This window comes from Octopus bimaculoides, chromosome 6 (assembly GCF_046866305.1).
Source record: "Octopus bimaculoides isolate indiv1 chromosome 6, ASM4686630v1, whole genome shotgun sequence".
Lineage (NCBI taxonomy): Eukaryota > Metazoa > Mollusca > Cephalopoda > Octopoda > Octopodidae > Octopus > Octopus bimaculoides.
In genome coordinates, this window is record NC_142933.1 from 689479 (window position 1) to 704399 (window position 14921).

Genomic DNA, 14921 nt, shown 5'->3' on the forward strand with positions numbered 1-14921 from the left:
GGAAGAGAGCAACAGAAATTGGCGCGGATTCTCCAAATCTAATCTATTAATGGCACAGTGAAGATTTGTGAGATATTCTCCGTCTGAGATTCTTATATGAATAGAGGCACACACTTGGGTGTATGTATCGACAGTACAATCAACACATTAACTCAACCACTTACTTACAAACACCGAGAACTCTCTTCACTGAAAAATCCTTGTCGTCTTGTTTGCGACCAGCTTGATCTTTCTCAAGAAGTTAAAGTAAACTCAAAGATCATACTCACACTCCATTACAAACACACTCGCACTCGCATATTGTTCTGAAGATAGCTGTTGTATGTACATTACGGAAGTTAAGTGCCCGTGAATTAACATTTAACTTCCAACGATTCACTCTAGCGATAAGTAGACATCATCATCATCATTCAAATGTCCATGTTCTATACTGGCATACGTTGGGTGGCTGGCCAGGATCTGATGGCTCCAAAGACATTTTCAGGCCCCAGTATTTGCTTTGGCATGGTTTCCAATGGTTGGATGCCCTTCCTAACTCTAACTCATTCACAGCGTGTCTGGGTGCTTTTTTGTGCCATCAGCGCTTGTGAGATTATTACATATAACTATGTAATAAATCTATCTAGTTCCATGTTGTATCACACCGAAGTACAGCCATCCCATATGTAAGAAGGACCCATACTATGACGCAGTCTAGCTCTATGCAGGTACCGCGTTGCGATACTCCTTTCCGTAAATAGGTACCACGTTGTGATGCAGTATGTCTTATTCACTGCAGGTACCATATTGAGGTACAACCTTCTATGTACCTACGAACCACAATATGACGCAGTCTAGCTCTATATAAGTTCTGCATTGTAGTAGTCTTCCTATATGTAAACAGCGATGCAGTATGTCTTGCTCTTTGAAGGCACCATAGTGAGGCACAGTCTTCCAATATTTGAGATGCAAATTATCTAGCTCCGTGTAGGTACCCCGTTGAGGTAAGGTCTACCTCCTAGTAGATACCTCCAAGTGGTATTGTTCTTTTCAACACCAATTCGAGACGGTGTCTCGTTAACCCGCACTTTAACTAGGGTTATTTATTTCGGGTGAGGTCATTTCTTGTGGTAGACTAGCGTTTTCTCCTGGTGCTGAGATTTATCTCTCATCCACTTCACTTTGCAGAAATGATCACTAATACTACGGATCTCGCAAAGTTGCACAAAATCGTTAACGGAATTTAGTCATATCGTTCTTATTTCATATCCAGCCGAAGACCAATTTCACTTTTCATACTCCTGGGGCCGATTAAATAAGAACCATGTCAACAACTAAGTCGAGCACTCTCTCTATTATAAACTATTGTTGGTTTTATTAGTGATGGGTGATAGCACAATTAGAACTTTGGACGAAAGCATCGGAGGTGTTATAACCGAATGTATTCTTTCAAAATATTTGGCTGAAAGAGATAAGGAGAGAAAAATGTCTAGTGGTATTTATTTACAGATCTTTACATTTGAATTCCACTCATACAGAAATCAAGTTCGCTTTCGGAATTGATGAATATGAACAAGCTCTGTGGTCAATAAGACCGTCTGTACTCGCTCTTTACAATGTGTGGCCTTGTACCGTCTGCATGCGCTCATGTAGTGTCCGAGTATTGCTGACTTGTGGAGTCATGTCGAACAGCTGTTATCGCATGTGGGACGAATCCACAATCGGGCTGAACCCATCGTTAGGATCGCCCCATCACCCACCTTTAACAATGCAGGGCAGGCGGTGTTCCTCTGTCTTGTGGATGAGGCTGAAAGAATTGAGAATGCCTTCCTCGATTTTTAACAATTCCTCTTGGAAAAGAAAGCGAGGGTGGAGGGTGAAGTGCTAGCTCACCCCCCAGTGACGTGAAAAGATGGGTGACTGCAGCAAAAATGGTTAGAGTGAATGGCTCTACTCTAAGCATGTGCATGTAGATTGAAGAGCAACAGTTGGTGGTCAGGGTAATCTCGGGTCTGTAGGGTTCCTGATGGGCCCTAACTGGAGTTTCCCCTGTATCAGGAGGACTGTATCAGTTTTCTTATCGCATACTTTCTAAACTACGTATACTTTTACCACATTTCACTGTCTTTGCCATTTCTTTCTTCTCATCCTCTATGTCAACCCCCACACAAATTGCTGTCTATCCTCGTGATGTCCCCTTCAGCTATGCTCCTGTGGCTAATAAAGGAAATCATAATTGTTATTATATTTTGGCTTTGCTTTGATTTATACAAGCTACACCCAATTTTCAACCAGAGACGTCAAGGGACAACAAGATTTTGCTTCTAAAGATGTTAACTGGTGAGATGCCGTGCAATTGAAAAAAAAATGTGTGTGCAAAAAAAACAAAAAAAAAAGTAATAACACCGAATGAGTAAGATTACATTTACATGGAGAGGAATTTAGTAAAATATGTGAGGAACTCATAAGTAGGATCTTTTGCAGTTCACTTATTATGGGGCTGCCAAGAATTTGGTCTACATATTTGTTTGCTCCTCTTGATGTCATTTGAAGTTCCCCAATAATAATAGGTAATGTTGTTGCTTTGAGATGTCACATTTTTCTGATTTCAATCTCCAGGTTCTTACATTTGCTCAATTTCTCAAATGTTTTCTGAGAAGGAGCAGCAACATCAATCAGAAGACAAATCTTTTCAACCTTTTTCACAACGGTAGCTGGTCGGGTAGCCTGTATTTCCCGATCAGCTCCAACAATGAAATACCAAAGGATACTAACTTCAGCATTTTGCACAACTTGTAGTTTTTGTTCCCATCAATTATCTTCGTGAGAGAAGTCGCATGTGCGGTATATTGGCCAGTGTATGTATTGAGCTGCCCTGCCATGTCTTTGCAAACACTGTTGGTGCCAGTCGCCCGCATTTGGAGATCACATAGTCGAATGTCTCTGGATGTTCTACGCATTGGCGGCACAATACGCTACATTCATGTTTCAGAACATTTCTCTGATAATTCCTCGTTGGAAGCGGCTGATCCTAAGCAGTAATGATTTATCCCTCCAGTTTCTGGTTTGAGACCAGAGCATGTCGGCCACTGATGGATAAGGATTTGGTCAACATCAGGGTCTCTGGTTCTATTCAGGTATTTGCCATTCAGTGGTTTTTGCTCCCATTTCTTCTTAGTGAATTGGAGGCTGGTTTGTTTGGATATATATTTTTATTTGTTTTGCCTTGTCAGTTGGGAACATATCATCATCATCATCATCATCATCATCATCATCTTCATCATCATCATCATCATCATCATCATCATCATCTTCATCATCATCATCATCATCATCATCATCATTATTATTATTATTATTATTATTATTATTATTATTATTATTATTATCATCAAAAGGTAGCGAGCTGGCAGAATCGTTAGCACGCCAGGCGAAATGCTTAGCGGTATTTCGTCTGCCGATACGTTCTGAGTTCAAATTCCGCCGAGTTCTACTTTGCCTGTCATCCTTTCGGGGTCTATGAATTAAGTACCAGTGAAACACTGGGGCCGATGAAATCGACTTATCTCCTCCCCCAAAATTGCTGCCTCTGTAGCAAAATTTGAAAGTATTATTATTATTATTCAGTAGTTTTATTTTTATAACGTGCTTTCACTTCACTACCGAGCGCAGCTCTGTGCGCCTTGGGTATGTGCTGTGGTTTGCTGTGGTGCTCTTATGTTTACTGTATTGAAAGTGTTTTGCGTAGAATGTGTGCAGTACCCAGTAGTGCAATTTTCTGTATGTTATATATATTTGTAAGTCCTGGTGTTTTTGTTATGTATTTGTCTGAATATTTTTTTTATTATACCTAAGGCACCTACTATGATAGGAATTGTTTCTGTTTTTAGATTCCACATTCGAGTTATCTCTATTTCCAGGTCTTTGTATTTTGAAAGTTTTTCCATTTCTTTTAGAGAAACGTTGTCATCTGCTGGTATTGAAACATCAATTAGAAGGCATTTTTTTCCTTCATGATCTTTGACAACTATATCTGGTCTATTCGCCTTAATTTCTCTATCTGTGTGTATTGGCATATCCCAGAGTATGGTTGCTTTCTCGTTTTCTGTGACCTTTTCTGGCGTGTGTTTATACCATCTTTTTTCTGTTGCTATTCCATAATGTTGGCATAGCTTCCAGTGTATATAGGTCCCCGCTCTGTCGTGTCTGTGAATATATTCCTTCTTAGCCAGGACTGGGCAGCCAGAGATAATATGATTTATTGTTTCTTGTCGATCTCCACATATTCTACAGTTACTTGTTATATTTCTTTTCATTATGTGTTTTTGGTAATTTCTGGTGGGGAGGCTTTGGTCTTGTGCAGCAATTAAAAATCCTTCAGTCTCTGCTTTGAGTCCTGAGCTTCTCAGCCATTGCTGGGATTTTTCTCTGTCTATTTCTTTCGCATTTAGTTTAGCCCAGTATTTACCATGTAGGGGCTTTTCTTGCCATCGTTTTATCATGGTCCGTTGCTGTTATTATTATTATTATTATTATCATTATTATTATTATTATTATTATTATTATTATTATTATTATTATTATTATTATTATTCCTTCGTAACACAGTGTAGGTAAAAATGCACAAGAGTCTTTAGTCATCTGTCAAGTCACAACAAGGATCTCAGACAGATAATACTTTGCTTAAGATGTGCGCTGTGCCCAATAAGGCTGCTTTTTGCAAGACATCAACCTTGCATGGGATTTCCAGTTGCCTTAAGAAGTCTTGAAGTTTCAATGGGATTGAGCCCAACGCTCCGATCACCAGTGGTTTCACTTTTACATTACCTTCTCGCATTCCGTACAGTCTTGTCATGTCCACTTTCAATTCGGAGTAGTTGGTGATTTATTTCAACCTCTATACTTACAATATTCATGTCATTTGGTATGGCTACACCAATGATCTGATAGTATTTGTCTCTCTTATTCAATGTGACAATATCCGGCCGACGGTGTTCGATTACACGATCCGTCTGAAAATCATAGTCCCAGAGTATCATTTCTTTTCCATCCTCCTGCATAACTTTACTTGGTACATGCTCATACCAGTTCTCTGTTACTTCATATTGGTATTTACGGCATAAGAGCCAATGAAGAGACACACACACTTTATCATGGCGACGCTTGTATTCTTTTTATGCAAGGCTCTCACATCCACTTACCAAGTGGGTCATATTTTCCACAGAGTCTGTATTTCTGGGTGTCAGAGATTTTATAGATGTTATACTTCACTGAATTGGTAGCGAGAGCCTGGTCTAGTGCAGCAATGATCAGGCTTTCGGTGACACGCTTCAAGTCACCTCGCTCAAGCCATGCCCACAATGCTGTATTATCCTTAACATCTTGTGTATTCCTTTCAAACTGTCCATGCATTCTCATTTCAAGAAGGTTTTCTTTTCTCTTCTCCTCAGCTCTTTGGTTAAACTCTTCCTTGCCCATCATTTCATCTGCATTTACACCCATATCTTTCGCAGCATATTGCAGCAGGTCTTCATCACTATTTATCAAATACTCGGCAAGCGTTCTCCTTTCACCCCTTATACAATGGTCTATTCTAATTAGTATTCTGTCACCATTCTTTTTTTTCATATACAGTCTGTTTACGTTTGCTTTCGGGTGTAGCGCTCCATCAACTTTCTCGTCCTTCTATCCAGTGTTGATATTTCCTGCTTAGTCCATTTGAGGATGGACGCGCTATATCTGACCACCGCAAATGCCCAGATATTCATTGCGGTAATCAAACTTTTGGCATTCAGGTTGGATTTCAACACTATCTTCACTCTTCTTTAATACGACTCGCTGACCTTGACTTTCGTTTCTCTGTGTAGAATGTCATCCAACTCCAAAATCCCTAAATATCCATATCCACTACCGTCGGGTTCACATATGGTCTCTCCTGATGGTAGCCGCAATCCTCTGCAGGCTGCTTTCTTCCCTCTTTTCATATTAGTACTGAGCATTTGGTGATCCCAAATTCCATACCGATGTCCCTACAACACTTCTGGACTGTTTTGGTTAAGGAATGAATCTATCTATTTTTCAGATTTCCCAAACAATTTCAGGTCATCCATAAACAGAAGATGGTTCATTGATGAGTCTTTCTTCCCACATCGGTAACCCATCTTCTTCTTCTTCTTCTTCTTCTTCTTCTTCTTCTTCTTCTTCTTCTTCTTCTTCTTCTTCTTATTATTATTATTATTATTATTATTATTATTATTATTATTATTATCGGATGGCGGCGAGATGGCGGAATCGTTAGCACGCCGGACGAAATGCTGAGTGGTATTTCGTCCGCCTTTACGTTCTGAGTTCAAATTCCACCGAGGTCGACTTTGCCTTTCATCCTTTCGGGGTCGATAAATTAAGTACCAGCTGAGTACTGGGGTTCAATGTAATCGATTGTCCCTCTCCTCATAAAAATCCAGGCATTGTGCCTACAGTAGAACGGATTATTATTATTATTATTATTATTATTATTATTATTGGATTTACTCTGGGCATGCTCTTCTAAGAGAAAAGAAACTGGAAGATGGCTTTTCCCAATTTTTGTGGACGACAAAGTAATCCAGGCCTTTCGCATGGGTTTCACCCCAAATTACCTCAAGTGAACTGCTCCCTTATTGGAGATTTTATTTATTTATTTATTTATTTATTTATTTATTTCTCTAACTTCTATTTATATATCCTTTTGTTATACCTTTTAACGTTGTAGTGTCTCCTTTTGATCGATGTAAGCCCCACATGTTTTGTGTGCTGTATCTGCTCCTTTAATATTGTCCTCCATGTCTTGGGCCCTTGTGGCCAATAAAAGGAATTATTATTGCTGTCGTTGTTGTTGTTGCTGCTGCTGCTGCTGCTGCTGCTATTATGCTAAGACGAATCTAGCTAACGACCGGCTTCATCGTGCAGATTGCGTCGCGCCTTCCGTTGGTTGGCAACGGCAAACAGATCTTTTCTCCTTCAAGTAATTATGATGAAAGAGGTTGTGTGGTGAATGCGAGCGAAAGGACTGAAGAGAGACACTTTCTTTTTCGTCCAAGCCCTCTTGGACAGGTAAATGAGGAGGGAGAGTTAGGTGCTGCTCCCCATTATATTTGTAAAAGTTGAGTGAAGATAGCGAGAATGACTCTAATGAATGGACTTCATGTAATCATACGCTTCTGGGCTGAAAAGTACGGCGAAGAGGGGAGCACTTTCCATGGCACTCCTAGTTAACGGGCTGACTGCAGATCTGTGGGGTTCCTTGGTCGCCTCAGGGTGGTGCCTCTTCCCCACCCCATTGTAGAATTTTATGATGCTTTTAACTGTTATTGCTTTACGTAAATTCCCGCTATCCTTGTCATTGTATTGTCCCAAATGTTTTTGCAGCCTATGTGACCAATAAAGAAACCACCACCACCGCCACCACCACCACTACTACTACTACTACTGGCAAGTCTGTAGAATCGTTAGAACGTCGGACAAAATACCTTGCAGTAATTACTCCGAGGTTCTTCGTTCTCGGTTCAAATCACGCCGAGGTTAAATTTGCCTTTCCTCCATCCAAGTTCGATAAAATGAAATACCAGTCAAATACTGGGTTCGGTGGTGTCGACTTATATCCTCTTTTAAAGAAACTGCTGACCTTTTGCCTAAACTGGAAGCCATTAAATAAGTTGCTAAGTTAGCGGAATCGTTGAGCTCAAATACTGCTGAGACCAATTTATCTTCCATCTCTCTGGGGTCGATAAAATAAGGCGCTTGGCCGATGACATCGACAAACTCACTTTCCTTAAAATTGTTGGCCTTGTGCCAAAATTTGAAACAATTATTTTTATAATTTTCGTTGATATCTGCTGTATTCATATAAATTCTATAAAACAATGAAATTTAAGGCGACAGTATTCTTTGTAAAATGTGCGCAGTGGCCATTAAAATACTTTTCCGTTATTTCTTTTAAGCATGGTTTTCCTGGTATCCTATCTATGCATTTTTCTATTTCCTTTTATTATTACCCCGAATACCCCTATAATAACAGGTTATATAATAATAACGGCATTCTATATGGCAATCTCCATAACTAGTCTTTGTATTTCAGTCTTTTATCGAGTTCTTTGACAGCGACGTCGTTGTCTGTGGGGACAACCATATTAGTTAGGAGACTCATTTTTATCAACATGATTTTTTATAGATATATCTTGGTGATTTGCTTTGATTTGCATTATTATTATTATTATTATCATCATCATCATCATCATCATTATCATCATCATCATTATCGTCATCATCTGCAATTTTTACAAAATTTCCCACAGTTCTTTCGGGATTGATACTAGTCTAAATGAAGCAGAACAATTGTTTTTTAAATATTTCTTCAAGCATTTTGTCATATCGTAACTGAGGGATGACGTATTTAGCATAAATTCTTTATAATCTTTCACAAAGCCAAATGATGGATCTTCCGTACAGTTCTGACAGAACTTATATAGTTTTTTGATTAATTTCAAAATAAAGTTTTCTCGTTAAGTTTCTCGTATGAAATATAAGATACTGGCTTTCTGTCTATAATATTATTTGATCTAACTTTGGATGTGTAATGCAAGTATCTTTCCAGTCATTTAACTACCAAATGTTTATGGCTTGGCCAGGAAGACCAGTGCCAATAACCGTTTTGTAAGACTTCTGAGACCGGCAACAGGGCGTAGAAGGGCGGAATAAACCATGATCCTCGTGTTGCTGCAGTAGGAAGCAGGGCACCGGTTCTCAGACGAGAAACCTGGTCCAACATGTGTGCAACAGATTGGATTACTTTAATGAAGGACCCCGAACATAAAATGGTAATGTTAAATCCGAGTTGTGAATGATGGATGAAATCAAGTGGATAATGTCTCAGAATAATTGACCTTTCTAATAATTCTTTTTATTCTATTCCAGTTAATTACACAATTATAAAGGTTTACTCAGCTATTCTATAATTGATATTTTAAGTTTATCAGGATAATGCACTTCTGCTGAAGAGTGGGTAACATTTTTAAAGGTGTCTACCATACATAGCGACGTCTATTAGTCATCAACTAATCGATGTTTTCTTCTACCACATATTTTATTCAGGCAGTTTTATGTTCTAAATGATTTATGCTCTACCTTCATCCATGCATTAGTTTTTTTTTCTTGCTGTATAGGTCAGCCATAACTGAACAAATCTGATTTTGAATATTTTTCAGGCCTTGTGCATCTAGAACTACATTATCTAACGTGACGTGCTCTATTTGGTAAGGTTTAATTTAAAGAAGATTTGCTTGCTATTTCTAGTAAGTCCTGTAACCACAGAGAGACTCGCCTATTGACTGAAACTTAGTTTCCCTGTGTATTGTCTTTATAATTCAGATTTTGGCTTTCACCTTTCACTGCACACTGCACAAGCAGCATATTGCCGATAAGAAGAGATTGATATCTGCAGATTGGTCTGCAAGTATACTCTTTTACTCGCTTCAGTCATTTGACTGCGGCCATGCTGGAGCACCGCTTTTATAGTCGAGCAAATCGACCCCAGAGCTTATTCTTTGTAAGCCTAGCACTTATTCTATCGGTCTCTTTTGCCGAACCGCTAATGTTACGGGTACGTAAACACACCAGCATCGGTTGTCAGGCGATGCTGGGGGTACAAACAGACACACACACACACAAACACACACATATATATATATATATATATATATACATATACAACGGGCTTCTTCTAGTTTCCGTCTACTAAATCCACTCACAAGGCTTTAGTCGGCCCGAGGCTATAGTACAAGACACTTGCCCAAGGTGCTACGCAATGGGGCTGAACCCGGGACCACGTGGTTGGTAAGCAAGCTACTTACCTCACAGTCATTCCTGCGCCTGTGTATCTACAATTTCAGGCGATTAATAAAACCAGTTTTCGATAGAACACATTCACAGCACCACACTTCCAACTCTTCAGATTATCAAATAGATTTGGAAAGGAGACTCTACGTAAGGCACGTTTCAGATCAGTATATCTAATCTTCATTTTCTCAAATATACTGCGATCATTTCTTTTACTGTATGCCTTCAGTCATTCCGATATACTGCTAGCTCTCTTCTCTATCACTCGCGTTTATCCCGAACTTCTTTAGATTGAATTTTATGCGGTCCTTCAGCCAGGCTTTCTCTGCGCATTCTTTACAATTTCCGGTTCGCTGTAGAAAACTTGGTTTCGTGAAACTTCATTGATCATCCACATAACACGCTTTGCCCGGTGGATTTGGATGGTGAGGATCTGTTTCAATGGTTTGCCGAACTTAAATGCCTGGTTTTAGAGACTGCAACTGAATATAGGAATAGTTGTGCCTACCATACTCCACTTAAAAAAGGCAGTAATCAAGACTACATTAGCGGACACTTGCTCAAGGTGCTACGCAGTGGAATCGAACCAATAACAACATGGTTATTGATGCACCACTTCTTGTATTTCTAAATATGTTCAGTTCTAGATGACTGATTATTGCCAAAGATAGCGTGAATATTGCTAATGATTAACTTCCCATTTGTACCGGTTCAGTCGTAACTTCCCATTTGTACCGGTTCAGTCGTTACTGTTGCTGTCGTTGAGATAATGCTGTTTATCAGCATTGATAAACAGATCTATATTCAAAGACGTTCCAACCGTTACCATCGCAGCTTTTTGTATATCTGCCCAGGAATACATTGTCCAGTGCGTTCTTCCTTTCTATAAAGTGGTAGAAGTCCATTCGAGGAAGATTTAGCTGCAATTACTACCAGGTGACGCGACTGCGTAGAAGGCTAATTATCATCTCTGATTTGATCTGTCCTGTTACGCTACACTGCACACTGCAGTATCCAGTTACGCTACACTGCACACTACAGTATCTAGTTACGCTACACTGCACACTACAGTATCTAGTTACGCTACACTGCACACTACAGTATTCAGTTACACTATACTACAGAACGATATATCTGACACTATCTTTCATCCTTTCGGGGTCGATAAATTAAGTACCAGTTGTGTACTGGGATCGATCTTATCGACTGGCCCCCTCCCCGCAAATTTCCGGCCTTGTCCCTAGAGTAGAAAAGAATATATCTTACACTAAATCAATGTCCAAGTGTCCACTCATTCTATATTACAGCTCTGCACTAGATCATTCTCTAAATTTCCAGACACGCAAAAACCCTGAAGATCAGGAACCACACGGCTGACCAAGTCCCAACAACACTAGACACTATGCTATAGGCCCATACATCAAACAGTGAATGATTCTGCAAGTGTCTGGTGCCATCAGCCAACATATCAGACATTCATTAGCTGTCCAATTGTTCTGTCTCACAAAACAATAGTTTTGCACATCAGACACTGTGTCCACCCACACTACAGATCAAATGTCCAACCACGCTACAGCTCTACACACCAGGCACTGCATGACTCTTCAGGTGTCCCGCCACTTTATTCTCAAGTCCTATATATGACAACAGAGTCACATTGCAGCCTCAAGCACACACCGATCAGCCTCTAAGTTGTTTATGGTCATAAAAGAAGATTTCGATATTAAACTGAGACGTCATGCAGCAAGCCATGCTTTAATTTTCATCAGATTAAAACCAATACTATTCATACTTAGGATATTTGTTTAGTATCTAATGTCAATTATAATGGGTTAGTATCATGTCTGGGTTAACATTAACAGCTTTCTTTTAACAAATGAAAAAAACAATACATATCTATTCAGAGAGTGAGAGAGAGACAGACAGACAGAGAAAGAGAGAGCGAAAGAGGAATAGAGATAGAAACACAGAAAAAGAGAGAAAGATAGACAGAAATGGAGAGAGAAAGAGGAGGGAAGATAGGGATTGCAATAAAGAGACAGATTATTAATTAACTTACTAATTAAATCGACAAATTAAGAGAGGATACTAGCATTAGAAAGAGGTGAAGGGCTATAGTGCTAGGAAGAGAGAGAAAACTATACACACATAAATATAATATATATACATATATATATATATATTTATATATATATATATATATATATATATATATATATATATATATATATATATATACATACACATGCATATCTATCTATATATATGTGTATATATACATATATATGCATGTATTCATAAATACAAGTATATATGTGTGTGTGTGTGTGTGTGTGTGTAAATATACATCTGTATGCATCTGTGTGCACGTGCTTGTGTATATATATATATATATATATATATACATATATATGTGCGCATATATGTACACGTACAAGCGTCCGACACAAAGGTTTCAAAGCTTCAAGGTCAAAAACCAATTGATTTCTCATCAGATACCTTAACGAGAAATCAATAAATTTGGACGTTCCGGTTTCGAATCCTTGTAAAATTTAAAGCAATATTTTACATTCAAATGTATCGGGTTTCCTTCTTGTGTGACTGTTCCCCTTAATTCTCTCCTGAACATCCTCCTATTGCTGTGTTTATTTGCATCCCACGCTACCGAGCAAATGGAAACCATCGTGCGCCGTTTTGAATGTAGTGTAAATGTAAATGCTTGAGAGAACACAGTTCCTTGATGAACCATGAGCTGGTCCGACCTGTATGTGCAGTAGTGGCGTTTTTCTTATATTAATTGTAATGTGGTGATGATGGTGGGAGACGAGAGGATGATAGAGTCAGTAATGTAATGGAGGTAGGCATGTATCTGATGTAATGAGGGCGAGACCTACCTCGGTGTGATGTAAGAGGAGGGATGATATGTATGTGGAGTGGTTGGTTGCTATATATATGATGTGTGGAAGAGATGATCTAATGAGGTATAGCGGTGAGAGACCTCCTTGTATTGTTGGTGTCAGGCCTTTCTATGTTATTACCGTTATGTTAAATGAAGGAAGCTATCTCAGATGCAAAGGGGTGTAGAAATCCAAATGTGATGTAGAGGAGAAGATACATTTTTGTGATGTAGAGGTAATGAGGACCTTATTTATGATGTGGGTGGATACATACTGCCATGTTAAGGAGAGGAAAATCTAATGTAATGCAATGTAATGCGAAGGCCTACAATGGAAGTGGCGAGAGATCTGTGATTAGGGACGGACATATATACTGTGATGTAATGGAGGCGTCATCGAGCTGCAATGTGGAGGAAGATTTATTAAGAGAACCTCACTGTTACAGATTTATCCTTCGTATAGAATAACTCAGCCTGGACATCATCAAAGTGGTGTATTTGTAAGAGAATGATATGCTGTAGCAGTACAGTAATATAGTGGTGGATTGGTGCAGTGATGCAGTGCTATGATGTAGTGATCCAGTGATATTGAGGCTGCAGTCATGCAGCGATACAATAGTGTTTTTTTGAGAATTGTGGTGTCGAGGTGCAGTTTTACACAGCCTGAGTGATATTCTAAAATAACATCGTACTGATGCAGTTGTTGCGCAGTGCAAAGTTGCAACGTTGGGTTGAAGCAGTGTTGTGCAGTGTTATGCTTCAGTTGTACAATGCCATAATACTCCAGTATGGAAGTGCTACACGATGGAAAAGATCTGCTCGTATAATCTTGTTAATTGTTGCTTTCAATTTCGTTTCGCTACTGTAAAACTTTCATTTGAGTAGAAATTGAAAAACATCAAACCTTACCCTTCCACCACTGTGCCCTGCCTAAGAGACTCGTGGTCATGTTACAGCATTGCAAAGATAGGTTCATACATAATGTGAATACACACTCACACACGCACACACACACATATGTATATGCATATTTATTAATGTGTGTAAATGTATAGGCTGAGAAATTGAGAAAGTGAGAAATAGTATATCGGAGCTATGGAGATGAGTGTAAGAGAAAGACTGTGAAAAGAAAGAGAGAGAGGGAGAGAGAGAGAGGTCCAAGGAGAAAGATTAGAAGTGGAAATAATCGAAAGAAGCATTGCAAGCGATTGTAGAGAACAAGAATAATGAGAGGTACGTTGAAGAAGGAAATGGAAAAAGAGTAATAGAAGGAGGAGAGGATGAAAGGAGAAGGAAGAAGAGTTTGACAATAGAATGAGATGGAGGTCTGAAGAGATAAGACAGACAATGGCAGTGAGGACGTCAGATTCTGGGACTTACATTCTTCGTTGCTGTCCGTCTTTGCTGCTTCTGCATTTTCGCGTCGTGTGTTGGAAGGGCGGTTCCATATATGGGAGGGAGAGAAACCAAGACCTAATCAAGGAGGAGGAGGGGCGAATGTGTCAGAAATGTGCTACAAGGAATTTTATGTATATATATATATATATATATATATATATATATATATATATATATATATATATATATATATAGATGTGGCCTCAGATTAAAAACAAGAGTATTCCGATGGTTAAATATTTCCATTCATTTAGTCACTTACGATCAAATTATAAACAAATAGAAAGAGAATGCTTTAATCTTTTAAAGATGTAGGTTTAATCACAGATATATTAAATTAGTCTAATGCAATTATTGGCAGTATCAATGACGTCACAAACACGAAAACCCAACCTAATTTAAGAAAACTTTAACAATTAATTTTCAACAAAATGGCGCTTGTAAATTAAAGATTGAGAAGGATTAAATTACTTTGCGTTTATACTTGATTGGGAACTCCAAATATCCAAAATATTTACGAGGTACTGAATCTCTAAATTTGGTGACCATATCTGAATTTCTTCCTGTTTTTTTTCCTTCGGTTTGTGGATGTCATAAAATCATGCAATTGTCCTGATTATTCAGTATTCCATGTCGATCCGTTTCTGTCAGAGGAACTCCTTGATTATTCCTGCAGTATATTTAGAGTCGTTGTCTGTCTGGAATCTCCAGGATCGCCTTTATCACTATTGGCGTATGGAAGAAAAATTGCACAGTTTATGTCGCAGCCGGGGGT

At 38.8% G+C, this 14921-nt stretch overlaps 1 protein-coding gene across 4 annotated transcripts in view; it reads right to left on the minus strand.

The window, feature by feature from the left end:
- Window positions 1-14921, minus strand: part of LOC106881345 (SPARC-related modular calcium-binding protein 1) — a 169979-nt gene that overhangs the window by 20411 nt on the left and 134647 nt on the right. Inside the window, exon 7 of one of the 4 annotated variants that reach the window (XM_089353330.1) lies at window positions 14129-14221. The exons of the other annotated variants lie outside the window; for them this stretch is intronic. Coding sequence (XP_089209456.1) covers window positions 14129-14221 — 93 coding nt within the window. The remainder of the gene's footprint in view (window positions 1-14128; window positions 14222-14921) is intronic. 4 annotated transcript variants of the gene reach the window in all.